The sequence below is a fragment of the Drosophila teissieri genome, chromosome 3L (genome assembly GCF_016746235.2).
Source record: "Drosophila teissieri strain GT53w chromosome 3L, Prin_Dtei_1.1, whole genome shotgun sequence".
Classification (NCBI taxonomy): domain Eukaryota; kingdom Metazoa; phylum Arthropoda; class Insecta; order Diptera; family Drosophilidae; genus Drosophila; species Drosophila teissieri.
In genome coordinates, this window is record NC_053031.1 from 11,242,839 (window position 1) to 11,268,874 (window position 26,036).

Below are 26,036 nucleotides of genomic sequence, written 5' to 3' on the forward strand. Positions count from 1 at the left end.
AGTTGCTCAGGAAAGCCATTTACTTTACACATGGAGTGCAGACGTCGCGACTTGGGTGAAATCCTTAAAAATTGATGGTCTACCTACTTACCCACTTACCCACACCTTTTCCCTGCTTTCTATCGACTTGAGCACTTTCCACAAAATCAGCGGGTACTCAAAAATGTTTTGAAGGTGTTCGCGTTTATCTTTCCTGGAAATTTTTGGGTAATCGCGGTGTGGTAATATTTGCCAAGGTCAAAGTCATTACGGCAGGCAAAGGACTCTTATCCAGAAAAGTGCCCAATTTTGCCTACCTGCAGGAGTATATAACGCAGTGGTCGATTGGGAATCGACCTGCACTGCAAGCGATGTTCTCCGACCGACAACATCCATCGCGGACCGACGTCGGCTCCTGGTGGAGCACCACGCATCCGGCGCTGGATATTTGAGGCATCAAAGGACAAGAACGACGTCGAACACCATACATCCTGGGAGCAGCTCTAAGGATCCAATCTTGAAGACCTTGCAGTGTCAGCAAATTAGCCGAATTTAGACAATTGTAAATTCTAGTTAATTCTATAGCTAAATTGTACATTTTAGTTAATGTCCCATTTCGATTGTATATACACATCATCAACACAATTGTATATAACTAGTTAGCCAATTTAGTCTAAGTAGTAAATTGTACATAGGTATCAACCTTAGCCAATTGTTAGCCAATTCAATAGACCAATTGTATATACAAGCAAAATGTAGATAATTTAACAAGTTTAGTCAAATTTTTAGTTCAATTATACAGAATTTAGCAAATTTGTAATGAAATTGTATATATTTAAAATATTTGTGATATTTTTGCAATAAAATGAAATCTAAAAGAACCAAGAATTTGCTTTTAAACGGAAAATACATTATTGGGGGCCAATAGCTACTTTGCATTGGAATATTTTTATAAAAATTTCTGTCTCCAACAAAATTATTTGAGAACATTTCGTATGGTCATAAAAGGTTTTTATAGAAAAACAATTTTTAATAAAATATATCTAAAGACCATTTTATTATTAAAATACTCAGGTGTTGTTTTGAACATTATTTTAATGTTGAAAGTTGTGTACATTGTTGCTGCTTATTAACACTTGCATCTCTGTTAAAAAAGTGTATAAAGTCAATAAACTAAAGAACGATATTGCGAACATAAAAATTATGAACCTATCTGTGATGAACACAAAAGATGCCCTAAAAGTAAGAACTTAAAAACCAAATTTGTACTAACTAAATTAGTAGGTAATCAATATATTTGGGCAGACGATCTTGTGCTGATCGATTGAGATGGAGGGCTCCGAGGGCAGTTGGAAGCGAGCCAGACAAATCGTTTATCCCTTCTTAAAGTCGAGAAGATCGTCCAGAGCCGCTGCCTTGCCGGAATCGTCCTTCTCCAATTCCGCTCGCGTGCATCTGCCACAACAATCAGCCGAGGGCTTGTTCTCGCACTCTCCTATCGCTGGTGGCTTGAAGTTGGGCGTCCAGGGTCCCAGGCTGCCGCTGGCATAGAAGTCCATCGGATAGGCGTTATTGCGCGGCGACGAGTTGTGTGGCGTCCACTCCACATCGCCCAAGACCACGGACAGCTCGTAAGGATTAAGCAACGGTTGAGTAAAGGCGGATCCCCAGTCGATTGAAAGTCGCGGGCAAGCAACCTGCACGAACGCGTCGATGTCGGCAAAGAGAGCCAGTTTCTGTGGGAAGATCTCCGACAGCAATAATGTGGTAGTTTCGATACCCTTGGCATGAAGTCGCTTCTCCAAAAACCGATGCACTCGTGAGCTGCCCTGTCTTCCGAGTGTTCCAAGTATGATGCCAATGCGGCGCGCCTTTTTAGACCGCTGAACAGCGTCTAGGCGAAGATTCTGCATCGCCGAGTGGTCGTACTGCTCTGTGGTGAACTTCTTCTCATACGGATCATACTTGTAGGCCTAATATGAACGTATTATATTAGTAAACTATCCATTCATTTCAAAGCATAATGCATACCTTTAGCAACGGGTTGGCTATCATTGCGGATTCCAGATGAAAACGTCCATCACCCAGATATATTATCATCTTTGTTGTCTCCGGCAGCTGAGGCGAAGTGCACCCAAGAATCTCTCCGGGACTAAGTGGCTTGGCCTGTGGTACTATCACATCATAGCCGGCTGCTTTTAGCTCAGTAGTTGCAGCCTGCAGCGTTGTCACGAACTGTATTGTGCTTACTAAAGCTATTTGGCCCACCTCTGGGCGGAAGTTCAGCTTTACAGAGTCCAGGAAGTGCAGCGGATCGATTTTGATGTCCACAAAAATGTACAGCACCTTGATGCCACACGTCTGATCCACGGGAATGAGGCAGCTGTGGCCGTAGTGCACCAGCAGATCAGCTCCCAACGCCTTGGCGGTGTAGTCGTCCACGCAGCAAGCTCCATAAGTCACGTCGCCCATTATCACAGTATCTGCGCTGGTGAATCGCTCTACAATGTCGCTGATAACCATGGCGTACATCAGCAGGCCCTCCGGCAGTTGCAGGGCCACTCGCTTGGCCTTCATCTCCCGTATGCGCCAGATGGTCTTGTGCATCTCGAAGTTGTAGTTCGAGGGCAGGCGGTCGATGGCTTGCTGCAGCAGCGGATCATCGAGCAGCTCCTGGGGAATCCGATTGATACGCGCCTTTGGCTTGAACACCTTCTTTGGCCTGGCCCGGACCACCACAACATCGGTGCTCTCGCTGGTCGGGAGGTTGCTGCTGGGTTGGATCACGTCCAACATGGTTCTGCAAGAGTAAAGAGTAATGAGGATGTTTCTAAATTTCCAGACTTAAATAAAGATTGCTGTTGAAAGTGGCCTACTTTCTAAACCTACAATCCTCCATAAACATGTTTGTTAAAAAATAAGTTCAAAATACTATATATATTCCATTAATTTTTGAAGCAGACATGTTAAGGTCAAGATTGTTTTCATTATTAGAAATTATATCGTATTTAAATTTGTTTGTGCGGCGATCGGCTCACAAAATAAACAATAAACAAAGAGACAGCGCATTGTATTGACTGGATTTGGATGATGCGAGTGGCGTACGTGACCGCTGAATGGCATGGAATGGGAGGACGTGGTCCGGCCCCCTCGGATTGCAGCGAACCGGAAAAGAAAAACCCGAATTCATATAATTAGCACACGCCAGGTGGTGGGTGATTCACTCAATGGACGGCCCCACCTTGGGGAAACACTTTGGAGCAGGCACTTTCAAATCGGAGCGCCACCAAGGTCTGAATTAACAATTGCCAATTAAATGGCAAAACAAACTGGCGTTCTACTTTATAGTAAACAGCATTACGATTATGTCGATAATGATTCTGTTTTAATTCTGTTTATAAATGTCGGGAACAATCCGCAACAAAGCACAGATTGAAAACTAGCACGAAAACTATGTGAACACCAAATGTTTACAATGCACTTTAAACATAAACGCAGCAACTTCACTGGCTGGCCTTTGTCTTACCCGTGGTATTTGTTTAGTTAACAAAGTAGTTATATTTAATAGAACGCGGAATAGAACACAAGCTGCCTGCACTCGGATCGCTCGATACCTTTATCAGTTGGCCGTTGGACGCCGTCTGAGTTTCAGGGGTTGCGTTTGCTGTTTGCCGTTGGCGTTTGGCTGCTGCACAGAAATTGGTCACTGAACTTTTCGTGTGTGTTGCGCCATTGATAACTGTTTCTGAGTCACGTAGGCCGCACACCATGCAACACGGCACGGGTTACTTTGGGTACCTGACCCCGCTAATTTCACAGCGTTGGATTTTTAGAAAGTACTTTGCAGCCAAGTAGCTGACCTAAACTAAAGTGCTGGTTGGTTTATTTGCACGCGGAACAACTATTATATCACTTGGCACAGAAAATGGTTGGCCTTTGGCCCTTTGACTTGTAGCACAGTGTACTGCTGGCACGTTTACTCGCACGGCTGATGCGAAATTGTTGCTTCGACTGCCGTTCCCAATCGCACAGTCTATTGATTTGTATTTGAATGTGCTTTTAGCTTGTCTGGCACATGAGTTACTTACAGTATTTTATCTCTTAGAGTGCTTTAGAAACGTTTTAATTATTTCCTTCCAATCCCGCGTGCGAATGTCGAATGACAACAGCTGATTGGGCCAATTGGCTCGCGAACTTGGAACTGAGTCCGATCGGAGCAGAGAACTAGAGCCAGTTGTGCCCAACACTAAGAATTAAAAGTGTTGAATAACGAATGGCGTTTTAATCGGTTTTTAAATTTTTAAATTTGACTACTTGTACTGAATCTATAAAGTGCTGTTGGTTCATTGAAAAGTTCTTTCAAATTTTAATACTTGAGGATATTAAATCACACATACCCTGGTAGTCCGAATACTTTGGATACATTTTTAATATTTATTTCCTAACCAATTCATTCCCTATACCGTTTACTTATTAGATTTAACAATAAAATGATATAGTTGCACTTGGGATTTACAGCTTCGAGCTCTCCGCCTCGGACACATCAGCCTCCTCCGCATCCTCTGAAATAAAAAAATAAAAGAAAATAAATTAGTGAAAAAACTCCCGGAAAAGGGGTATCAATTTATAAACCGCCTTCGTTCACCTACGCTTTCCGCCGGGCAGACGCCTTTGGCGTTCCTGTTCCACGGCCGCAAAATATTCCGAGGCGGCTTGCTCGCAGGCTGCCTCAAACGGAGCCATGTTGATCTTCCCGTTGACCATCATCGTGTCCCCCTGCTCCTGGCCATGGTTGGCCTTGACCTTCAGCTTGCTTTCCCTGGACTTGGCCTCCAGGATCTTCTCACGACGGTTCTCGCGCTCGAACATCTGCCAGAGGAACATTTCATTGAGGATTCTATAATGTTGGATTCCCATTCGAAACTTACGGCGGTTAGTAGTGGCTTGTCGTTCTTGGCCGACATGACCATGTTGTCGGAGACCTCGATGAGGAAAGTTGCTCCCAACTGGCTGCCACAACTCACGAATTTGCCATTCTCGTTGGTCCGGACACAATAAAGGGGCTCATCGCACACCTTAACCGTGAGAACTGGCTCGTTCTGCTGCTGCAGCAGATCCCAGGTGTCCAAAACGCCATCCATGCGTGTGATGAAGAACTGGGAGACTCTGGAATTGATAATGTAGGCCAGGCAAGAAATAACCTGTAAGTAGTGAGTTCTCACTTGGTGTAACTCCAAGCGCCATCGGTCAACATTGAGCTGCTGCTCTTGGTCCAGATGATGGAGCTCTCTCTGCAGTCCTCCGACCAGATCCGGGCACACCAGTCGCCCACTGTTAGAAAGTTCTTAACAAAGGCCGGATTTCGGGTTATGGCATAGACTGGACCCAGGTGGCACATCATCTGTGGGTGTGGAATAAAATCAATCGGAAATGATCTGTGATCAGAGTCAAAGAGCATACCCGTATCTGAATCTTCTCCGTGGGCGTCTTGCCCTTTCGATTGCAGGAGAAGAGCATGCCCATCTCAGTTCCCGCCATGAATCTTGTAGGTATGGTGGTCTCGTACTCCAGCACCGATATGCCGTAGGATCGGGACAGATCCTGCTCGTCACTCTTCACCGGATCCATGAGCAGGCGATCCAGCGGTTCGGTGAGCTTCCGGGTATCCCACCACAGCACCTGACCATCGGAACCGCCGGAGAAGAACTCGGTGCCGCTCTTGGAATTGTTCCAAAGCACCGAGTTGACCGGATCCCGGTGGCACACCTCACGTTCGCTGATCATGACTGGAAGTTTGCCATGTCGCGTGTCCCAAGCGGCCACCTGACCATTGTACATGCCACTCACCAGACTGGTTGGATCCTTCTGGTTGTACTCCAGACACACGCACGGAACCTTCGGTTCCAGGGTCAGGAAGGGCTCGTTAGGATTCTCCACCTCCCAGATGTACGAGTTGCACTTCTGGTTGGACTTGTCGCCCTGGAACCGCATGTCGCAATGGCTGACGGCCATTTTGATGCCGCCATCCGGTGACCAGGACAAATGCTTCACGGGCACCTTTATGGGATTGGGATCGCGGTACACATTGACCGTACGCGACTTGCAGGGCTCAGGCAGTGGAGCTGGATCGAGATTCTCGAAATAGTTCTCATAGATGTTGACCGCGTTGTTTTGGTGGATGTAGTGCTCCATGGGCTTGGTCAGATTCATCACCTGGGTAATGTAATTCTCGTCCTTCTCGATTTTCCGCTTGTACCGCACTGTCTGCTCCGGATCATGCATGTTGATGTCCTTCGGCCATCCGCCCTCATTGTGGGTGATTCCCGTACTCTTGTACGTCGCCCTTTCCGTATTGGCCACACTCAGTGAGGTTTGTCCGGCGTATTGCGTCACCCGGTCCACGGGGTTCTGCAGGATGTAGCTCTTGACTAGCTCCGGATTAGAGTTCTCGGTGAACACCACATCATCCTTGTCCTCGAAGTTGACGCGGGCTCCGAAGGAGCGTCGCTCCTTCTTGAAAATATATTCCATTCCTATTCGGGAATAAGCAACAAATATGACTGGTCTTCGATTTTACTGACAATGAAATGAAGAAAACTTTGAGAGCTATGATAAATCATTGATTTTATCCATGGCAACTGACTGCTTGGTCAATAAAAATGTCGCAATCAACGGCCTATCGGATAAGGCACATGGACTATAATTAAATTATATTATATTATTAAATAATATTATATTATGTTAAGGTTTACCTATTGTCTCCTTCCTCCCATTTAAAGAATTCATGTAATCCACAATTATTTGCATTTATTTTCAACATAAAATGAGGGACTTATTTCGCGTAGAATTGTTTGCAAACAAATGATTGAGAATGCTAAAACTTTCGTACTTACAATAGTAATAGTTATAGTAAAATTAATGTGATCAAATTGGTATTTTACAGGGAAATCTTGAGGCTTGGATCGGGGTCTCTACTACAGGGTATCTATACACGTTAACAATATCTATATTTGTTTTTCAGCGTCCTCGGCCAATAGAGAGTGTTTGGTTTGCGCTTGGAAAATACTTGGCTTCCGATCTGTCTTATAGTAAGGATTACTCTGTTGTCTGGTTGGGCTGGGCATACCATAAAATCACTCTTATACTGGCGACGATCTCTAGTATTTGTATATAGCATTGCTTTGCGGCAAATCGCTTGAAGATTTGTTATCGTTAGGTAGGTGTATTCGTTTCTAGCTTTGCTTCCTGCAACATCACATGATTTCCTCCACGCTACGTCTTCCACTCGGAACTACAGATCGAATCGGACTGGGTAACTACCACTTGTAGCTGGGTAACTAGAGCTGGTTTGATTTGATTTCGTTGGATTGGAACTTATAATACGATTTAGCACCAAAAGCAGCTGATACACGTTAAAGAAACTAGACTTAACCGCTACAATAGATCGCTCAAAAGTCATGCATAAAAGTGTATTTCTCGTTTGTCTTAAAATGAACAAATCGGTAATTATACATACTGGTACATTAAAAATAGTTTCTCCATACACGTTTTGCAATAATCAGTTTGACAAAAAAATAATCGCTTATTCTCGTTTTGTGGCAGTTCGTTTTGCGTGTCCCTAAATAAGTCTTCAACCACTCTGACCTCAAAGATTAGCGACCCAGAATTGGACCCTGGCAACTGACACGCGAGTCGATAAATATGTCTACACAACTAATAGTAATCTTCGGTCCTGCACCAATCGTGGTTCACCGGCAGATGTGGCAATACAACAGGTTGGCAAATAACTGAACTGAAACCACGCTAAACTAGAATCTGAACCTTTACCTGGACAAACTGCAAACCAATCGAAACGAGCCTGACGATTTACGTATAAACGTACATGTGTAGTTATAGATTAGGGATTTCGTTATCACTTTGCTTTTTCTGATCCGCTCCTCGACTATCGACTCCTCTCCTCTCGTCTCCTCTCCTCTCCAAGGGTAAAACTTTAACACACGCATAAACAACCTATCCACTGGGCCGTAAAAATACTTTCGATCTATCTCTATCTCTCTCCCTTGGTCCGATCATCCGGCTTACAACGAGAAGTACTTGAGAAACTGGGCGGGCGGAACTGGTTGGGCCAGAGCCAACTGGCCACCGGCCTCCTCAAGCCGCTGCTTGTAGTCCGGACTCTGGTCCACGATGCACGGGTGTCCATCCGAGGGCCAGAAGAGGCAGCAGCAGGAGCGGCACAGGGCCAGCACCTCGGCGAACTGGTAATCATCGTTGACGCCATAGGTGCGACGCAGTTGGTGATAGATCTGCTTCCAGTCCTTGATCTCGCCCATCTGCTTGAACTTCTCCAGGTCCAGGATGGTGTGGATCTGGCGCTGGTTGAAGTGAAAGCGCGTCAGTTCGCGCCAGATGCGCTGCTCGGAGACCAGCTTGGCCATGGTCTCCCAGGCCTCGGCGGCCGACTCCAGGTCCCGATGGTCGGCTATGCACAGGATGATCTCCCGCACACACTCCTCCGGCAGTTCGTGCAGTTTTGGCTTGGCCTCCGGATCGGGCTGGAATATGAGAAGATGGAGATTCTAATTTCGAAATTCAAATTGCATGACATTGGTTCTTACCTCGCGGATTTCGATCTGGCTGGCGACGCGCTGGATGCGCTTAATGGTGGCCATGTGCTCCTTCCACAGGTACGTGCTGCCCAGTGGCTTGCCCCAGCACTTCTGGTTCTCCTGGCTGACGATGTGCTCCAGCTTCAGGGCCAGGCCGCGCAGCACATTCGGATGCTGCTGGCTGTCGTTCACTGGATAAACGAAAGTTATTATTAGTTAAGAATACTGAATGCTTTGAAATATAGTTGGCTTACCATGCGAGGCCACCTCCTCGACCATTTGGAGCAGCTGGCGCTGAGCACTGCCTGGCAGACTGGCAATGCCCTTGTTGGACACGAGCAGCAGGAAGGCGCATATGTAGTGGAACCTCTTGCGATCCCGCACCGATCGCCTGAAGTCCAGACGCTTCACAGCCTCGCTGAGCCCATTAAATCCGGCTATCTCTCTGGTACACCGGATGGTGATGTGGTAATGCGGCGGCATCACCGCCTCCTCCTCGGAACTGTCGCTGTCCTGGTAGCTGCTGCTGCCCTCCGAGTGGTGCCTGCAAAGGGAAAAGATATATAAATTAGTTTCTTATATTACTCACAATCATCCAAGTAAAATTGTGCTTTTCAAAAGCATTAAGTCTTTGAATTTCTATAATTCCATGTTTTGATTTTATAATGTAATAAATGACCTTAGTTTCCCGTAGTGTAGTTATTGTCAATGCAACATTTCGGAAGTGATTCGGTCCAACTCCATGGCACTCCCCACAAGTTGGGGCGCCATCCGGTTTGGCCAGTTGTGTGTTATGCCAACTCTTGTGCTGCAATTGCAGTGCAACATTTGGATTTGGTCGGCTTACAAGTGTTAAACGCTCGTGAGCCGCTTTTCAAGAGGCGGAAGCTGGACAATTTCCCACCATCTGATTCACGGCCCTGTCCGGTTATTAAATTAAGCAATTCGGAGAGGAAACCCAGCCGAGTGTCAAGTTTTTAGCCACGTTTAATGCAATTACAAGCGGTGGGTCGCGTAATTTGGGAAATTGTACACATTTGCAATTCAATTTCGAACAGAGTTAGGTGTCACTTGGGAGCCATAAGGAAATTGTGTCGTTTGGAAAATGCGTTTTTTTGTACATATTGAATTATGTATAGAATATATACATTTATTAAATTTACAATTCAATATGTTCTGCTCAACAATTCAATATGTTCTGCTTTACAATTCAATGTTCTGCTCTATCATGACTTCATTTTCTCTGTATTATCTTCTATATAGATTTTTTGTTATTTTTGATATTTTTGTTGTTGAGTAGAATGCACTCAATGTGCTGGTAGCTATCAATTTTGTAGACAGATCCGACTTAAAATGCCATTAAGCAGAGCAAAACCCATTAACGACCTTGAAAATCGACATTTGCAGCATTTGAAAGTTGAGAAAGGGCCCGTGCTAAGGAAATGTAATTACTAGGCAATTATGGGGGAAAACTTCAATTAGACAAAGTGCAGTCCGCAGAGACGAGCAAAGTTTGACCCAGTTTTGGAGCAAATCAAAAACAATTCAAAAACAATTTTACGGCACCCAAGGACAGGACGTGTCCTCGCCGAATCCACAACCGCAAATGGTCAAGGCGCATCGATTTGGCTGACGGGTGTTTCAGGTGCTCGTCCTGGTCATGGGTGTCCTTCTTGCAGGCGGAGTAAATTTAATTCCGGCCCAGAATTGAGTTCGTAATCAGTGGTAATCCACTCACGTTTCCACCATAAACTGCGACTGAAGATGCTCCAAGGAGGGCAACAATCAAAGTGGGACGCCCAACGGAAAAACTAGAAAGGAAAACGCACAAAAGCTCCTCGCCAACTGCTGGGCGAGTCTAGAGTCGAGAGTCGAGAGTGGAGAGTCGGGTGTCGAGAGCCGAGAACCATCGTTGGGTTGGGTTGGGTTGTGTTGGCCTGGTCCAAAGTAGGTCACCGCTTTTATTGGCCAACATTTCGTATACGTAATGGGGGAATGCTGATGTGCATTGTACACCCATGTGTTGCTGCTATGATCTGTTATTGTTATGGTTTTCTTTTCTAGTTTTGGCACTGCATTTTCGCCTTTCATTTGAGTGACATTGGGGAATGTTGGATGCAAAACCGATTCGAATAACTACTCTACGCAAAATGGGTTATAATCTATCACTTATAGTCGTTGATTGATGTTTATAGCCATATGAAAAGATAACTCCAAATCGACTGATTCGAATCGTATACTCATGGTTGATAAAAGAAACAAAGAAATTCAGACCGACCATCCCAGCCAACACTTTATTATTGTAATTTTCAACGCCAATTATTGTCTTTTGATTATTTTTTTGTTGCGCTTTCTCGTCGACTTGCTCGAAATTCGTGACGTTGTCGCTGGCTGGCTGTGTTTTTAGATAAATGTGCAATTACATATCCGTGGATCTGTTTAAAAATAGTCGACGAACAATGAAATTGTTGCGCTTGCACGGGCTGCGGCTCTTGCTCCCTGGATTCCTCCCTCCTTCTCCGAATCTCCAGATACCTCCTCTCTGGCGCAGATGGAGATGGAAAACTCCGGCCCTGCCCACCAGCCATCATCCAGGCAACAGGCAACAGCCAACAGACCAAATCCACGGCCGACGACCACGTGAATCATATAAATCACTCAACGACGTCACCATCAAGCGTTCGTTTACCTTTCTCCAAGCGAATTAAACAAATGAATCGGAGTGCGGGGCCCTTTTGAGTGACTAGCAGAGCAGAGTGGCAGGCGCAGCGGGAAAAACTACGAGCTGCTGCGGAAAATTGCTTTTCTATTTATACGCCAGTGACCTTTTTCGACATAAATAATTGGAAACGGAGTTGAGGACCAGCGAAGCAGCCGGAAAGCGCTTCGAATGCTTCTAAATTTAGGCTCAGAAGTTGCAGGAAATCAGCCTCTCATTGGGAATGGAAATCTTTGGTCGCAATAGATATAATTGGGTTGGGTTGAGCATGTGGTTCGGTTGCGTTTTATGGCAGAAACGCAATGAAAATAATTGAAGTAATTAAAAGTTTGTGTTTTTATAGCCAAAAGCAGAGCTCTTTAAAACTAAAAAAAAAATATATTAAAAGCGTGTAGTATATGAAGAACAGAAAGAGAAACTTAACTGAGTTTGGCATCGTTAAGTTTAACAACGCATTGAAAATGTTGGTTTCTTCATTTGAAAATCATTTATAATAATTATTTTTATATTTAAATGCCTAGCATAAAACCCAGATAAAGACTTAATGCTATTAGTTGGTTGTATAGTTTAGAAATAAAACTTTGTACATTTTTATATAGATTTCAACTTCTCCTGCGCGAATTTCAAGTCAATGAATCATAACAATTTTTCCACTCATATATGTGAGGCCATTTTTCGCGACCTCATGCATCTTGATCGAGTGGAAAAGCACAGCAAAGAAAAATGAAAATAGTCGGGAAAATCGATCAAATGGCGATCGTTGGCTGGTGCACAGATGTGCAGCGAAGAGTGCAGTGAAAGTGGGTCCAATTCCGACTTGGATTTGGATTTGGATTTGGACTTGGACTCCGACTTGGAGTGGAGTCCACGTCCGTGTGTGCACTTTGGAATCGCTTTTCCATGCAATCTGGCATTTCTAATTATTATTTTCAGGCATTATCTAATGGGTTCAGTGCCGGGCGACGACCATTTGAATTTTTAATTGACCAGAAAGAAAGTTGGGTAATGCTCAAAACGAGTGCTTAACACGGTTACGAAATGGACACGCAAGTTCGTCGATAAAGCGGGTAAAAGCGTTTCCAAATACCTAGGAAATCTGTATTGTAATACAATTCAGTCGATTTCAGTCACGTAATGCTGAAAAATGTAAATGCTCCAGTTCCCGAATTATGATCAGCTAAATTCAGCTAAACTTGAAGTTTTGAAATGTACGTAGTCGTCGAAACAAGTGTCGAAATCAAAACCTTGGCATGCTGATTAGAAGACATTACTAAACCGCTTGGTTTTGAACTCTCCAAGTTCATTTTGAGATAAGCCGCGGAGTTACATAAGACAGAGCATCGTAAAAACTACCAAAATAACACACACGCCGAATATGTCAGGGAAAAGTAGTGGGAACTTGAAGTGCACTTTTGACAACCCATAAAGAACGCACCCAAATCCATGGAGGGGTGATTATTTTTGGATCTCGAGCAGTCGTAAATGGGAGAAATGCGGAAATAGCGCCACTCGTGATCTAGTCGAAAGCTATAGCACTATGTATATAACTATAGTACTGTGCTACCCATAAAAATGAAACAAATCTGTATTCTGCCCTAATCTGGATACGCAAGTCTCATAAATTTCATAAGTAAATCTAAATATATAAGGTACATATATAGGCATTAACATCATTTCAATAGAAAATGTATGGCTTCTGTTTTCTGTTCCATTCTTGCGACTGCAGTTGCATGAAAAATGTAGTCGCCAGAAACTTGAAAGTGTTCCAAAATTAGAAATGCATCCAAGGTGGGCACCCAAATGCATAATAAGGTCCATTGGAAAAACTTTAAGTGGCGGGCAGACGGCGGAGCCTCAGCCTTGGCAACTCCAAGACCCCAAGGAACACCTATACCAGTGCTAACCATTCACTCACTAACCGTAGGCGGGAAACTCGGCCAAGTTTAGGCCAAACTATGGGACTGTGAGAGAGCTTGCAACGCCACCAAAAGCTCAAGGTTCCGCACCGCCCACTGCCGCCCACTTTCGACCTCCCAACTCCCCGTTTCCGCCCAACTTCCCCCTCGAATCGATTTGGTGTATGCCAGTCATCAAATGGGTATTTTCAATAAATAAAAGCATATTGAATATCCATCATCTTGTCAAATTAAAAAGGCATTAAAGCTACAATTTCCACAATATATCAAAGTAGGTATATAAGGGTATAGAAGAAAGTATCTGTTGAATTCAAGGTATGAGGTAAAATCGAATCTCGGTTTTTGCATACCCCATTTCCACTCTCACCAACCATTGTCTTAATGTTTGTAAAACTTTTTGCTCCACTCGCAGTTTCCAATTGCATTCGAGCGAACAATAGCAATCAATCAAATGGGCAATCGATCAGATGACTGAGATACTTGAACAGCCCAGCCAAGCCTTGGAAACATGGAACCATGGAACCATGGAACCACTCTAGATACGGATATCGGTGGAACTTCTGCTGCTTTCACAGCCAATTGCAGTGACTCACCAGGTCAAATTGTGCTTTTCAATTGGAACAGGCCACTGCAACCACTAGATACTCTTTTGCGATTTGGGGAACTCTAAACGTGGCTCTTCAGGGGCACATAACATATAACACCTTTAAATATGCATGTATTGTCACAAAATTCGATGGTTTTCGCTGCCCGGGGCATCAGTTTGAGAAATCATCGATTTGGCCGGCGAAGGGAAGTGGTTTCCATTGTCTGAGCCACAACAATTATTCGCCAGTTCGCTTTGGCCAACTTCAATGGCACCACTGGGTATTGGACCCAAACGCAGGTCTATTAAACTGAATGATTTAAAGATTTCGATAGCGGCAGTGAAACTGCCAGACAATAAGACTACTCGATTGTCAATATTAGCTTTAAGGTTTAACGATAAGGAAACCCATATTAGCAGGTTTCAGAAGTATATGACTATAAAATATGGGATACTAGAAGAGTCATCAAAAGGGTGTCGGGCCCAAATCAGTTCAAGGCAAACCTTTATCTCTACGAGATTAGATTATATTTCTGCAAGGCGTTTTGCATTAACAACCTTGTTTTGCGTAAAAACATAAACAATCCGTTTCAATGCCGAAATCTAGCCGATATTAATGACGATACGGAAACAAGACCTTTGCTCTAATGTATGGAATACTTTTTGTTAAGAGAAACGTGACTTGAAACTGTGACTAACCAATTTCAAGTACCTACTGAATTCGATTGAATAATGCTAAAACCGGTAAATATTTGTAAAACGCACTTTTGACATCCGCTACTATAGTTTGCTATAAAAAAATCCAATATCTTATCGCGCTTGCCCTAAGACTACGTAGTTTTTTAATTGGCTGAGTGAAAAATTACAAACAGATGCCCAAACAAGGAGCGATGAACGAAAGTGCAGTTTCTATCACATCATATTATTATTATCTACATGGCGTAATGAATGATATAGAACCAACAGGCTGTGAGTTTTACTTTAAAGATGAAAAGCATAGGGTTTACGTAAATGATAGTACCAGCTAATATGTCTATTTCTTCGATTGATGCGTAGTAGATTGAGAAATGCATTCAGACTTTGTGACAAACATTAAAAGAAATGCAAATTGTGCGTTTAGTTTCCAAAGCGTCTGAAGATATTTCCATAGTTGGGAAATCGCCAATCAAAGGTCTTTTGAAGAAGCTGCCCGCTGGCCGCCCATGAAAATGTTGTAGGCTTACCGCTTCCGCTTGCCGCCGCACTCGAGCACCTTGGAACGCTCCCAGCCGCCGTCGGTTTTGATCCAAGTTTCGCCCGGAGATCGAAAATCTTTCGAAATGAACGCCATCGTTTGTGGATCTGGATCTGGATCTGCAACTGGATGCGGAATGGGTTGCCTTAGTGTTGATGCACTTATTTCCCGAACGATCGCTTTATTGTTTTTCGCGAGAGATTGTAGATTTGTATTGTTTGTTTACTTTTTACTGCCTAAGCGGACGGCGGTTGACGAAACGCGTTTGATTTAGCTGTAAGAGGGAATTTCATAATTAATTGCAATTTTCACCTGCCTCAGTTGTAACAAAAAAAATAGTTTTCGTTTTAAAGTTTAAAATACAAGAATCAGAGTTCTATAAGCCAAGTTACAAGAAAATAAAGTAGAAATAAAATGTAATATTGCTTTTTAATAAACTATAATAAATAAAAAAACAAACGCTGAACCTGAAAAGCAAAACAAAATAAAAACAAAAGTTAGTCCATAAAAGGCGAAAACAAGCGGAGAAACAGAAACAGAGCGAGAAACAGAGAGAGAGAGAGGCAGAGAGCGCGACCAGCTGTTGGGCTTCCATGGTTGTGGGCGAAGGGAGGCTATGGGGTCGCGGGGGCGGGGGGCGTTTGCCCCTCTCTTTCTGGGGCTCTGATTCGTCCGTAGGTACACAGCTGATTTCTGCAATTACGCGTTTGTTTTGCCTTTGTTGTTATTGGCTGTTAGTTTTTCAGAGCCGTTTTCCCAGCACGCAACCGAATTAATACTTTCATTTCCGCATTTCAAAGTCATCGCCGTGGCTCTCGTTACCACATCCACATTGGGCTTAGGAATCACTGAACTCACGGATCTACGTACGTAAGTACGTACTCTTGTGAAAATGGGGCACGTTCTGGTATTGCGGAAAACGCAGTTTTCCCCCCTCAAGCTCTAATTACGCACTTTGCAACGCAATTACCGAGAAATTGCTGTGGCTGACTTGCAGGCAAGTAGTGGCGCACTGTGCCTGGAAAAGCGCTTTTCACTGCCGCACGTCACGTCGCACTCGAGCCACCAACGAAAGTGAACTGCCAATTCCGCAGGGCCCCCAAATCGAGGAAAACTAAACTAAGCACTCGTTGTAACGGACGCAAACGCGCAGCTCGCGCTGGAGTGACCGTACATGGGGGCGCCAAAAGATACCACGCAGCTACGGCGCTGCCACGTTGGTTCAGTGCTGCCGGATCGGACCAAAAGGGTGGTGTTTAAGGTATGACAAAATTCTTAAATGCAAAATATGTTTTTATTTAAAAATGTCTCATTTATAAACAAATTAGTATTCTTAAATATCTAATTTTAATTCTGCTCACTTCAGAAAATATTTATCTTATTTTCATTCACTTGTTATACCTAATTAAATAAAATGCTCATAGTGTAATGCGTAGCACAGTAATTTGTTAATAACACACTTGAAGTAGTAATAACAATATAGCGGTGCAAGCAAGCTTTAAAAATGCGTTTGGAAAATGCGTTTTTTTGTACATATTGAATTATGTATAGAATATATACATTTATTAAAATTACAATTCAATATGTTCTGCTCAACAATTCAATATGTTCTGCTTTACAATTCAATGTTCTGCTCTATCATGACTTCATTTTCTTTGTATTATCTTCTATATAGATTTTTTGTTGTTGAGTAGAATGCACTCAATGTGCTGGTAGCTATCAATTTCCCAGACAGATCCGACTTAAAATGCCATTAAGCAGAGCAAAACCCATTAACGACCTTGAAATCGACATTTGCAGCATTTGAATGTTGGGAAAAAGCCCGGGCTAAGGAAATGTAATTACTAGGCAATTATGGGGGAAAACTTCAATTAGACAAAGTGTAGTCCGCAGAGACGAGCAAAGTTTGACCCAGTTTTGGAGCAAATCAAAAACAATTCAAAAACAATTTTACGGCACCCAAGGACAGGACGTGTCCTCGCCGAATCCACAACCGCAAATGGTCAAGGCGCATCGATTTGGCTGACGGGTGTTTCAGGTGCCCGTCCTGGTCATGGGTGTCCTTCTCGCAGGCGGAGTAAATTTAATTCCGCCCCAGAATTGAGTCCGTAATCAGTGGTAATCCACTCACGTTTCCACCAGAAGCTGCGACTGAAGATGCTCCAAGGAGGGCAACAATCAAAGTGGGACGCCCAACGGAAAAACTAGAAAGGAAAACGCACAAAAGCTCCTCGCAACTGCTGGGCGAGTCTAGAGTCGAGAGTCGAGAGTGGAGAGTCGGGTGTCGAGAGCCGAGAACCATCGTTGGGTTGGGTTGTGTTGGCCTGGTCCAAAGTAGGTCACCGCTTTTATTGGCCAACATTTCGTATACGTAATGGGGGAATGCTGATGTGCATTGTACACCCATGTGTTGCTGCTATGATCTGTTATTGTTATGGTTTTCTTTTCTAGTTTTGGCACTGCATTTTCGCCTTTCATTTGAGTGACATTGGGGAATGTTGGATGCAAAACCGATTCGAATAACTACTCTACGCAAAATGGGTTATAATCTATCACTTATAGTCGTTGATTGATGTTTATAGCCATATGAAAAGATAACTCCAAATCGACTTATTCGAATCGCATTACTCATGGTTGATAAAAGAAACAAAGAAATTCAGACCGACCATCCCAGCCAACACTTTATTATTGTAATTTTCAACGCCAATTATTGTCTTTTGATTATTTTTTTGTTGCGCTTTCTCGTCGACTTGCTCGAAATTCGTGACGTTGTCGCTGGCTGGCTGTGTTTTTAGATAAATGTGCAATTACATATCCGTGGATCTGTTTAAAAATAGTCGACGAACAATGAAATTGTTGCGCTTGCACGGGCTGCGGCTCTTGCTCCCTGGATTCCTCCCTCCTTCTCCGAATCTCCAGATACCTCCTCTCTGGCGCAGATGGAGATGGAAAACTCCGGCCCTGCCCACCAGCCATCATCCAGGCAACAGCCAACAGCCAACAGACCAAATCCACGGCCGACGACCACGTGAATCATATAAATCACTCAACGACGTCACCATCAAGCGTTCGTTTACCTTTCTCCAAGCGAATTAAACAAATGAATCGGAGTGCGGGGCCCTTTTGAGTGACTAGCAGAGCAGAGTGGCAGGCGCAGCGGGAAAAACTACGAGCTGCAGCGGAAAATTGCTTTTCTATTTATACGCCAGTGACCTTTTTCGACATAAATAATTGGAAACGGAGTTGAGGACCAGCGAAGCAGCCGGAAAGCGCTTCGAATGCTTCTAAATTTAGGCTCAGAAGTTGCAGGAAATCAGCCTCTCATTGGGAATGGAAATCTTTGGTCGCAATAGATATAATTGGGTTGGGTTGAGCATGTGGTTCGGTTGCGTTTTGTGGCAGATACGCAATGAAAATAATTGAAGTAATTAAAAGTTTGTGTTTTTATAGCCAAAAGCAGAGCTCTTTAAAACTAAAAAATATATTAAAAGCGTGTATATGAAGAACAGAAAGAGAAACTTAACTGAGTTTGGCATCGTTAAGTTTAACTACGCCTTGAAAATGTTGGTTTCTTCATTTGAAAATCATTTATAATAATTATTTTTATATTTAAATGCCTAGCATAAAACCCAAAAAAAGACTTAATGCTATTAGTAGGTTGTATAGTTTAGAAATGAAACTTTGTACATTTTTATAAAGATTTCAACTTTTGGAAACTGCAATTCTCCTGCGCGAATTTCAAGGCAATTAATCATAACAATTTTTTCACTCATATATTATATGTGAGGCCATTTTTCGCGACCTCATGCATCTTGATCGAGTGGAAAAGCACAGCAAAGAAAAATGAAAATGGTCGGGAAAATCGATCAAATGGCGATCGTTGGCTGGTGCACAGATGTGCAGCGAAGAGTGCAGTGAAAGTGGGTCCGATTCCGACTTGGATTTGGATTTGGACTTGGACTCCGGCTTGGGGTGGAGTCCACGTCCGTGTGTGCACTTTGGAATCGCTTTTCCATGCAATCTGGCATTTCTAATTATTATTTTCAGGCATTATCTAATGGGTTCAGTGCCGGGCGACGACCATTTGAATTTTTAATTGACCAGAAAGAAAGTTGGGTAATGCTCAAAACGAGTGCTTAACACGGTTACGAAATGGACACGCAAGTTCGTCGATAAATCGAGTAAAAGCGTTTCCAAATACCTAGGAAATCTGTATTGTAATACAATTCAGTCGATTTCAGTCACGTAATGCTAGAAAAATGTAAATGCTCCACTTCCCGAATTATGATCAGCTGAATTCAGCTAAACTTGAAGTTTCGAAATGTACGTAGTTGTCGAAATCAAAACCTTGGCATGCTGATTAGAAGACATTACTAAACCGCTTGGTTTTGAACTCTCCAAGTTCATTTTGAGATAAGCCGCGGACTTACATAAGACAGAGCATCGTAAAAACTACCAAAATAACACACACGCGGAATATGTCAGGGAAAAGTAGTGGGAACTTGAAGTGCACTTTTGACAACCCATAAAGAACGCACCCAAATCCATGGAGGGGTGATTATTTTTGGATCTCGAGCAGTCGTAAATGGGAGAAATGCGGAAATAGCGCCACTCGTGATCTAGTCGAAAGCTATAGCACTGTGTATATAACTATAGTACTGTGCTACCCATAAAAATGAAACAAATCTGTATTCTGCCCTAATCTGGATATGCAAGTCTCATAAATTTCATAAGTAAATCTAAATATATAGGTACATATGTATGTATATAGGCATTAACATAATTTCAATAGAAAATGTATGGCTTCTGTTTTCTGTTCCATTCTCGCGACTGCAGTTGCATGAAAAATGTAGTCGCCAGAAACTTGAAAGTGTTCCAAAATTAGAAATGCATCCAAGGTGGGCACCCAAATGCATAATAAGGTCCATTGGAAAAACTTTAAGTGGCGGGCAGACGGCGGAGTATCAGCCTTGGCAACTCCAAGACCCCAAGGAACACCTATACCAGTGCTAACCATTCACTCACTAACCGTAGGCGGGAAACTCGGCCAAGTTTAGGCCAAACTATGGGATTGTGAGAGAGCTTGCAACGCCACCAAAAGCTCAAGGTTCCGCACCGCCCACTGCAGCCCACTTTCGACCTCCCAACTCCCCGTTTCCGCCCAACTTCCCCCCGCGAATCGATTTGGTGTATGCCAGTCATCAAATGGGTATTTTCAATAAATAAAATCATATTGAATATCCATCATCTTGTCAAATTAAAAATGCATTAAAGCTACAATTTCCACAATAGATCAAAGTAGGTATATAAGGGTATAGAAGAAAGTATCTGTTGAATTCAAGGTATGAGGTAAAATCGAATCTCGGTTTTTGCATACCCCATTTCCACTCTCACCAACCATTGTCTTAATGTTTGTAAAACTTTTTGCTCCACTCGCAGTTTCCAATTGCATTCGAGCGGACAATAGCAATCAATCAAATGGGCAATCGATCAGATGACTGAGATACTTGAACAGCCCAGCCAAGCCACGGAAACATGGAACCACTCTAGATACGGATATCGGTGGAACTTCTGCTGCTTTCACAGCCAATTGCAGTGACTCACCAGGTCAAATTGTGCTTTTCAATTGGAACAGCCCACTGCAATCACTAGATACTCTTTTGCGATTTGGGGAACTCTAAACGTGGCTCTTCAGGGGCACATAACATATAACACCTTTAAATATGCATGTATTGTCACAAAATTCGATGGTTTTCGCTGCCCGGGGCATCAGTTTGAGAAATCATCGATTTGGCCGGCGAAGGGAAGTGGTTTCCATTGTCTGAGCCACAACAATTATTCGCCAGTTCGCTTTGGCCAACTTCAATGGCACCACTGGGTATTGGACCCAAACGCAGGTCTATTAAACTGAATGATTTAAAGATTTCGATAGCGGCAGTGAAACTGCCAGACAATAAGACTACTCGATTGTCAATATTAGCTTTAAGGTTTAACGATAAGGAAACCCATATTAGCAGGTTTCAGAAGTATATGACTATAAAATATGGGATACTAGAAGAGTCATCAAAAGGGTGTCGGGCCCAAATCAGTTCAAGGCAAACCTTTATCTCTACGAGATTAGATTATATTTCTGCAAGGCGTTTTGCATTAACAACCTTGTTTTGCGTAAAAACATAAACAATCCGTTTCAATGCCGAAATCTAGCCGATATTAATGACGATACGGAAACAAGACCTTTGCTCTAATGTATGGAATACTTTTTGTTAAGAGAAACGTGACTTGAAACTGTGACTAACCAATTTCAAGTACCTACTGAATTCGATTGAATAATGCTAAAACCGGTAAATATTTGTAAAACGCACTTTTGACATCCGCTACTATAGTTTGCTATAAAAAAATCCAATATCTTATCGCGCTTGCCCTAAGACTACGTAGTTTTTTAATTGGCTGAGTGAAAAATTACAAACAGATGCCCAAACAAGGAGCGATGAACGAAAGTGCAGTTTCTATCACATCATATTATTATTATCTACATGGCGTAATGAATGATATAGAACCAACAGGCTGTGAGTTTTACTTTAAAGATGAAAAGCATAGGGTTTACGTAAATGATAGTACCAGCTAATATGTCTATTTCTTCGATTGATGCGTAGTAGATTGAGAAATGCATTCAGACTTTGTGACAAACATTAAAAGAAATGCAAATTGTGCGTTTAGTTTCCAAAGCGTCTGAAGATATTTCCATAGTTGGGAAATCGCCAATCAAAGGTCTTTTGAAGAAGCTGCCCGCTGGCCGCCCATGAAAATGTTGTAGGCTTACCGCTTCCGCTTGCCGCCGCACTCGAGCACCTTGGAACGCTCCCAGCCGCCGTCGGTTTTGATCCAAGTTTCGCCCGGAGATCGAAAATCTTTCGAAATGAACGCCATCGTTTGTGGATCTGGATCTGGATCTGCAACTGGATGCGGAATGGGTTGCCTTAGTGTTGATGCACTTATTTCCCGAACGATCGCTTTATTGTTTTTCGCGAGAGATTGTAGATTTGTATTGTTTGTTTACTTTTTACTGCCTAAGCGGACGGCGGTTGACGAAACGCGTTTGATTTAGCTGTAAGAGGGAATTTCATAATTAATTGCAATTTTCACCTGCCTCAGTTGTAACAAAAAAAATAGTTTTCGTTTTAAAGTTTAAAATACAAGAATCAGAGTTCTATAAGCCAAGTTACAAGAAAATAAAGTAGAAATAAAATGTAATATTGCTTTTTAATAAACTATAATAAATAAAAAAACAAACGCTGAACCTGAAAAGCAAAACAAAATAAAAACAAAAGTTAGTCCATAAAAGGCGAAAACAAGCGGAGAAACAGAAACAGAGCGAGAAACAGAGAGAGAGAGAGGCAGAGAGCGCGACCAGCTGTTGGGCTTCCATGGTTGTGGGCGAAGGGAGGCTATGGGGTCGCGGGGCGGGGGGCGTTTGCCCCTCTCTTTCTGGGGCTCTGATTCGTCCGTAGGTACACAGCTGATTTCTGCAATTACGCGTTTGTTTTGCCTTTGTTGTTATTGGCTGTTAGTTTTTCAGAGCCGTTTTCCCAGCACGCAACCGAATTAATACTTTCATTTCCGCATTTCAAAGTCATCGCCGTGGCTCTCGTTACCACATCCACATTGGGCTTAGGAATCACTGAACTCACGGATCTACGTACGTAAGTACGTACTCTTGTGAAAATGGGGCACGTTCTGGTATTGCGGAAAACGCAGTTTTCCCCCCTCAAGCTCTAATTACGCACTTTGCAACGCAATTACCGAGAAATTGCTGTGGCTGACTTGCAGGCAAGTAGTGGCGCACTGTGCCTGGAAAAGCGCTTTTCACTGCCGCACGTCACGTCGCACTCGAGCCACCAACGAAAGTGAACTGCCAATTCCGCAGGGCCCCCAAATCGAGGAAAACTAAACTAAGCACTCGTTGTAACGGACGCAAACGCGCAGCTCGCGCTGGAGTGACCGTACATGGGGGCGCCAAAAGATACCACGCAGCTACGGCGCTGCCACGTTGGTTCAGTGCTGCCGGATCGGACCAAAAGGGTGGTGTTTAAGGTATGACAAAATTCTTAAATGCAAAATATGTTTTTATTTAAAAATGTCTCATTTATAAACAAATTAGTATTCTTAAATATCTAATTTTAATTCTGCTCACTTCAGAAAATATTTATCTTATTTTCATTCACTTGTTATACCTAATTAAATAAAATGCTCATAGTGTAATGCGTAGCACAGTAATTTGTTAATAACACACTTGAAGTAGTAATAACAATATAGCGGTGCAAGCAAGCTTTAAACTTTACAGTGTAAAGCCTTGTGAATTTTGTCAATGTGACCATTTGTTCCATCTAACGGTCAGCTGCGGCCACACTATTGCTCTGCGACAGATTTCATAATTCTAAAATCAGCGAGGAAAGCACAAAAACTTCGTTTAGCAGCGTTTATAATGTCGGCGTCGGAGCAGGGACCTAAGATCAAGTACGGGGAAAGCGCTCCGAAGCTGGACAAGGCGCAGCTGCAGTTCATGAAGCTGATCGAGGAGCAGAACCTGGACCGCGTGCAAAAACTGAAGCGCATCCGACGCAACAATCTTCTGACCGCCGGCGCTTTGGGTGTCTCCGTTTTGGCCATCTACGGCTACTCCATCTTCTCGGTGCAGCAGGAGAAGTTCCTTGACGACTTCGAGGAGCCCAAGAAGGTGTCCTCCTAGCTTCTGTCCGCGTTAGTTATCCGTAGTTCGTAAGCGTTTTCTTCATTTTACAACAGTTTTACACTTTTTAAAGTCGTTGCACAACAGGGTGAGTCTGGATATCAGCAGAGTCCGTCCCATTTTGTATTAGTTCTATATAATATTCTTATAGATGGCCCAAGCTAGTGCCCGTGTGCTTCAGAGCGGCGTGCGCCTGCCTCCAATGCCCACAATTCGGGAGCTGGTGAAGCTCTACAGACTACAGGCCAGAAAACAGCTAAGTCAGAACTTTCTCATGGACGAGCGGCTGACGGACAAGATAGTCAAGTCGGCGGGACGCATCGATCCGAGAGATTTAGTTCTAGAGGTCGGTCCCGGGCCGGGTGGTATCACCCGTTCTATTCTGCGGCGGCACCCACAGCGACTGCTGCTTGTGGAAAAGGATCCGCGCTTTGGTGAAACACTGCAGTTGCTCAAGGAGTGCGCCAGTCCACTAAACATACAGTTCGATATCCACTATGATGACATCTTGCGCTTCAACATGGAGCAGCACATCCCGGACACCACACAGCGAATCCATCTGATTGGCAATCTTCCGTTCGCCATATCCACTCGACTATTAATCAATTGGCTTGAGGATTTGGCCGGCAGACGTGGTGCTTTCCGGCGCATCGACACCTGTATGACTCTGACCTTCCAGAAAGAGGTGGCCGAGCGAATTTGTGCCCCTGTAGGCGGCGAACAGCGCTGCCGGCTGTCGGTAATGTCGCAGGTGTGGACAGAACCCGTCATGAAGTTCACCATACCGGGCAAAGCGTTCGTTCCAAAGCCACAGGTGGATGTGGGCGTCGTCAAGCTAATTCCCCTAAAGCGCCCCAAGACGCAATTGCCGTTTCCCCTAGTTGAGCGCGTGGTGCGTCACATCTTCAGCATGCGCCAAAAGTACTGTCGCCGAGGCTTTGGCACCCTGCTTCCTCCTGAAGATCGCGAGGAAGTAACGCAAAAACTCTTCCAGCGCGCCGAGGTACAGGATACGCTGCGTTCCTTTGAACTGACGGTGGAGCAGTGTTTGAGGTTGGCCGAAGTCTATTCGGAGCATCTGGTGACGCGACCCGAGGTGGCTGCCTATGATTACCGAGCGCCCAAGAATGTGGAGGTCCTTTAAAGCAACGATTTCACTCCTGTTTATAAATATGGTAAAATGTATTTAATTAGTTGAGTAAACACAAGACTCTAAAAGCTGTAGTCATGTCAAAAAGTTGTACAAAAAGGACGGAATGTAAGACGAGATTCGTCGTGGTAGAACGAGTTAGTAAGGCACTTAGATGCTGCACTCGAATGGAGACTCTAGCGGAGAAGCAGGGCAGTGATAACGGTGAGAAGGCCGATTACGGCGGACGTTTGTAGGCCACTAGCTCCGTTGCATCGATGGTCCAGGAAGCAGAAGCAAAACGTGGTGTCCGTGTAGTAGTCACGGCGCACGTCGTGCTCCTTGATCGTGTGGTTTACGTAGTTCGCAAGCTTTTCGTCGTGTGCGGCAGGGCGACATCCCTCGTATTTGTCGGCGGGAATGTCTTTGCGGAAGCTCAATGCGCTAAGGCAGTCACGGGTAATTGTTTCCCTGGCTAAAATCGAGATTTATTTGATTATGGCGTTCGGATAACAACGGATTTCCGCTTACCGCCGCGTCGCTCCGTCAGCTTGACGCAAATGTCGTCCGGTTCAGGGCAGTGCTCGCCCAGGAACCCTATTCCCCGCCAGTTGAACTTCTCCGTACAGCCTGGCGTAGCCGAAGTACAGCGGTAGCACCAAATTGCAGAGCCTGTCAACCAATTATTGTGAGTTATAGCACATATGTAACCATTTGATGAGATGGCTGGAAACACTTCCTACCTTCGTGAATTAGAACTGCCAGCAGCAGCACTGCAATGAGATTCGTCTGGGAATGCATTTTTCGTTCAACAAAGCGTGATCTTACAAAATAACACAAACTCACAACATAAATAATAAAAGATACGCCCTAGAGAGCAGTGTGACCGCAATTAAGTAAATTAAATTTACCGTATGGCTCAGCAAAAAATATACCATAAAATTATCATAAGCGGGACTGCACAAATATACTAAATAAGTGTTGGTCAACAAAACATGTGAGCATTTGGCGCAAATTCAAAATATTTAAATTTCATATACATTCTTTTTTACGTCAAAATGCATTACGAAATTTCATTTAAAGTTTATTACCTAATATGCATTTACAAATGATTAATA

At 43.7% G+C, this 26,036-nt stretch overlaps 6 protein-coding genes across 16 annotated transcripts; 2 read left to right on the forward strand and 4 right to left on the reverse strand.

Moving 5' to 3' along the window:
• Nucleotides 1–1,056: 1,056 nt before the first annotated feature.
• On the reverse strand, nucleotides 1,057–4,167 carry LOC122616548 (2-(3-amino-3-carboxypropyl)histidine synthase subunit 1). 2 transcript variants are annotated; one of them, XM_043792038.1, is made up of 3 exons: nucleotides 4,068–4,167; nucleotides 2,011–2,779; nucleotides 1,057–1,952 (listed from the first exon to the last, which is right to left on the reverse strand). In XM_043792038.1, the coding sequence occupies exons 2-3, from the start codon at nucleotides 2,773–2,775 to the stop codon at nucleotides 1,353–1,355; spliced, it is 1,365 nt and encodes a 454-aa protein (XP_043647973.1). In that variant the 5' UTR covers nucleotides 2,776–2,779; nucleotides 4,068–4,167; the 3' UTR covers nucleotides 1,057–1,352. The 2 variants fall into 2 exon arrangements, with proteins under 2 accessions (XP_043647973.1, XP_043647974.1); XM_043792039.1 differs by lacking the exon at nucleotides 4,068–4,167 and adding an exon at nucleotides 3,506–3,594.
• A 324-nt stretch (nucleotides 4,168–4,491) lies between these two features.
• On the reverse strand, nucleotides 4,492–6,510 carry LOC122617631 (dynein axonemal intermediate chain 2). 2 transcript variants are annotated; one of them, XM_043793557.1, is made up of 5 exons: nucleotides 5,440–6,510; nucleotides 5,202–5,380; nucleotides 4,908–5,145; nucleotides 4,629–4,848; nucleotides 4,492–4,541 (listed from the first exon to the last, which is right to left on the reverse strand). In XM_043793557.1, exons 1-5 carry the CDS (start codon nucleotides 6,508–6,510, stop codon nucleotides 4,492–4,494), a joined length of 1,758 nt encoding a protein of 585 aa, XP_043649492.1. The 2 variants fall into 2 exon arrangements, with proteins under 2 accessions (XP_043649492.1, XP_043649493.1); XM_043793558.1 differs by having other exon boundaries at nucleotides 4,523–4,541; nucleotides 4,625–4,848.
• Nucleotides 6,511–6,766: 256 nt separating this feature from the next.
• On the reverse strand, nucleotides 6,767–23,052 carry LOC122617034 (F-box only protein 32). 9 transcript variants are annotated; one of them, XM_043792679.1, is made up of 6 exons: nucleotides 22,844–23,052; nucleotides 21,864–21,999; nucleotides 15,033–15,317; nucleotides 8,843–9,132; nucleotides 8,598–8,779; nucleotides 6,767–8,534 (listed from the first exon to the last, which is right to left on the reverse strand). In XM_043792679.1, exons 3-6 carry the CDS (start codon nucleotides 15,137–15,139, stop codon nucleotides 8,058–8,060), a joined length of 1,056 nt encoding a protein of 351 aa, XP_043648614.1. In that variant the 5' UTR covers nucleotides 15,140–15,317; nucleotides 21,864–21,999; nucleotides 22,844–23,052; the 3' UTR covers nucleotides 6,767–8,057. The 9 variants fall into 9 exon arrangements, with proteins under 9 accessions (XP_043648614.1, XP_043648609.1, XP_043648610.1 ...); XM_043792674.1 differs by having other exon boundaries at nucleotides 21,864–22,148; XM_043792675.1 differs by having other exon boundaries at nucleotides 21,864–22,148; nucleotides 22,828–23,052.
• A 376-nt stretch (nucleotides 23,053–23,428) lies between these two features.
• On the forward strand, nucleotides 23,429–23,850 carry LOC122615893 (cytochrome c oxidase assembly factor 3, mitochondrial). Its single transcript, XM_043791062.1, has one exon. It carries the CDS (start codon nucleotides 23,526–23,528, stop codon nucleotides 23,787–23,789), a length of 264 nt encoding a protein of 87 aa, XP_043646997.1. The 5' UTR covers nucleotides 23,429–23,525; the 3' UTR covers nucleotides 23,790–23,850.
• A 90-nt stretch (nucleotides 23,851–23,940) lies between these two features.
• On the forward strand, nucleotides 23,941–25,013 carry LOC122615890 (dimethyladenosine transferase 1, mitochondrial). Its single transcript, XM_043791058.1, has one exon. It carries the CDS (start codon nucleotides 23,941–23,943, stop codon nucleotides 24,931–24,933), a length of 993 nt encoding a protein of 330 aa, XP_043646993.1. The 3' UTR covers nucleotides 24,934–25,013.
• LOC122615891 lies at nucleotides 24,953–25,801 on the reverse strand. Its single transcript, XM_043791059.1, has 3 exons — nucleotides 25,662–25,801; nucleotides 25,450–25,590; nucleotides 24,953–25,393 (listed from the first exon to the last, which is right to left on the reverse strand). The coding sequence occupies exons 1-3, from the start codon at nucleotides 25,717–25,719 to the stop codon at nucleotides 25,116–25,118; spliced, it is 477 nt and encodes a 158-aa protein (XP_043646994.1). The 5' UTR covers nucleotides 25,720–25,801; the 3' UTR covers nucleotides 24,953–25,115.
• Nucleotides 25,802–26,036: the final 235 nt, after the last annotated feature.

Coding starts and splice junctions, on each gene's coding strand:
- LOC122616548 (XM_043792038.1), bottom strand. CDS start 2,775: ATGTTGGACGTGATCCAACCCAGCAGCAACCTCCCGACCAGCGAGAGC. Junction 1,953..2,010: donor TAGCCAACCCGTTGCTAAAG/GTATGCATTATG, acceptor CGTTCATATTAG/GCCTACAAGTATGATCCGTA.
- LOC122617631 (XM_043793557.1), bottom strand. CDS start 6,510: ATGGAATATATTTTCAAGAAGGAGCGACGCTCCTTCGGAGCCCGCGTC. Junction 5,146..5,201: donor GGCGCTTGGAGTTACACCAA/GTGAGAACTCAC, acceptor TATCAATTCCAG/AGTCTCCCAGTTCTTCATCA. Junction 4,849..4,907: donor ACAAGCCACTACTAACCGCC/GTAAGTTTCGAA, acceptor TTCCTCTGGCAG/ATGTTCGAGCGCGAGAACCG.
- LOC122617034 (XM_043792679.1), bottom strand. CDS start 15,139: ATGGCGTTCATTTCGAAAGATTTTCGATCTCCGGGCGAAACTTGGATC. Junction 8,780..8,842: donor CGAGGAGGTGGCCTCGCATG/GTAAGCCAACTA, acceptor TCGTTTATCCAG/TGAACGACAGCCAGCAGCAT. Junction 8,535..8,597: donor GCCAGATCGAAATCCGCGAG/GTAAGAACCAAT, acceptor CTCATATTCCAG/CCCGATCCGGAGGCCAAGCC.
- LOC122615893 (XM_043791062.1), top strand. CDS start 23,526: ATGTCGGCGTCGGAGCAGGGACCTAAGATCAAGTACGGGGAAAGCGCT.
- LOC122615890 (XM_043791058.1), top strand. CDS start 23,941: ATGGCCCAAGCTAGTGCCCGTGTGCTTCAGAGCGGCGTGCGCCTGCCT.
- LOC122615891 (XM_043791059.1), bottom strand. CDS start 25,719: ATGCATTCCCAGACGAATCTCATTGCAGTGCTGCTGCTGGCAGTTCTA. Junction 25,591..25,661: donor GGCAGTTCTAATTCACGAAG/GTAGGAAGTGTT, acceptor ATTGGTTGACAG/GCTCTGCAATTTGGTGCTAC. Junction 25,394..25,449: donor GCTGACGGAGCGACGCGGCG/GTAAGCGGAAAT, acceptor TCTCGATTTTAG/CCAGGGAAACAATTACCCGT.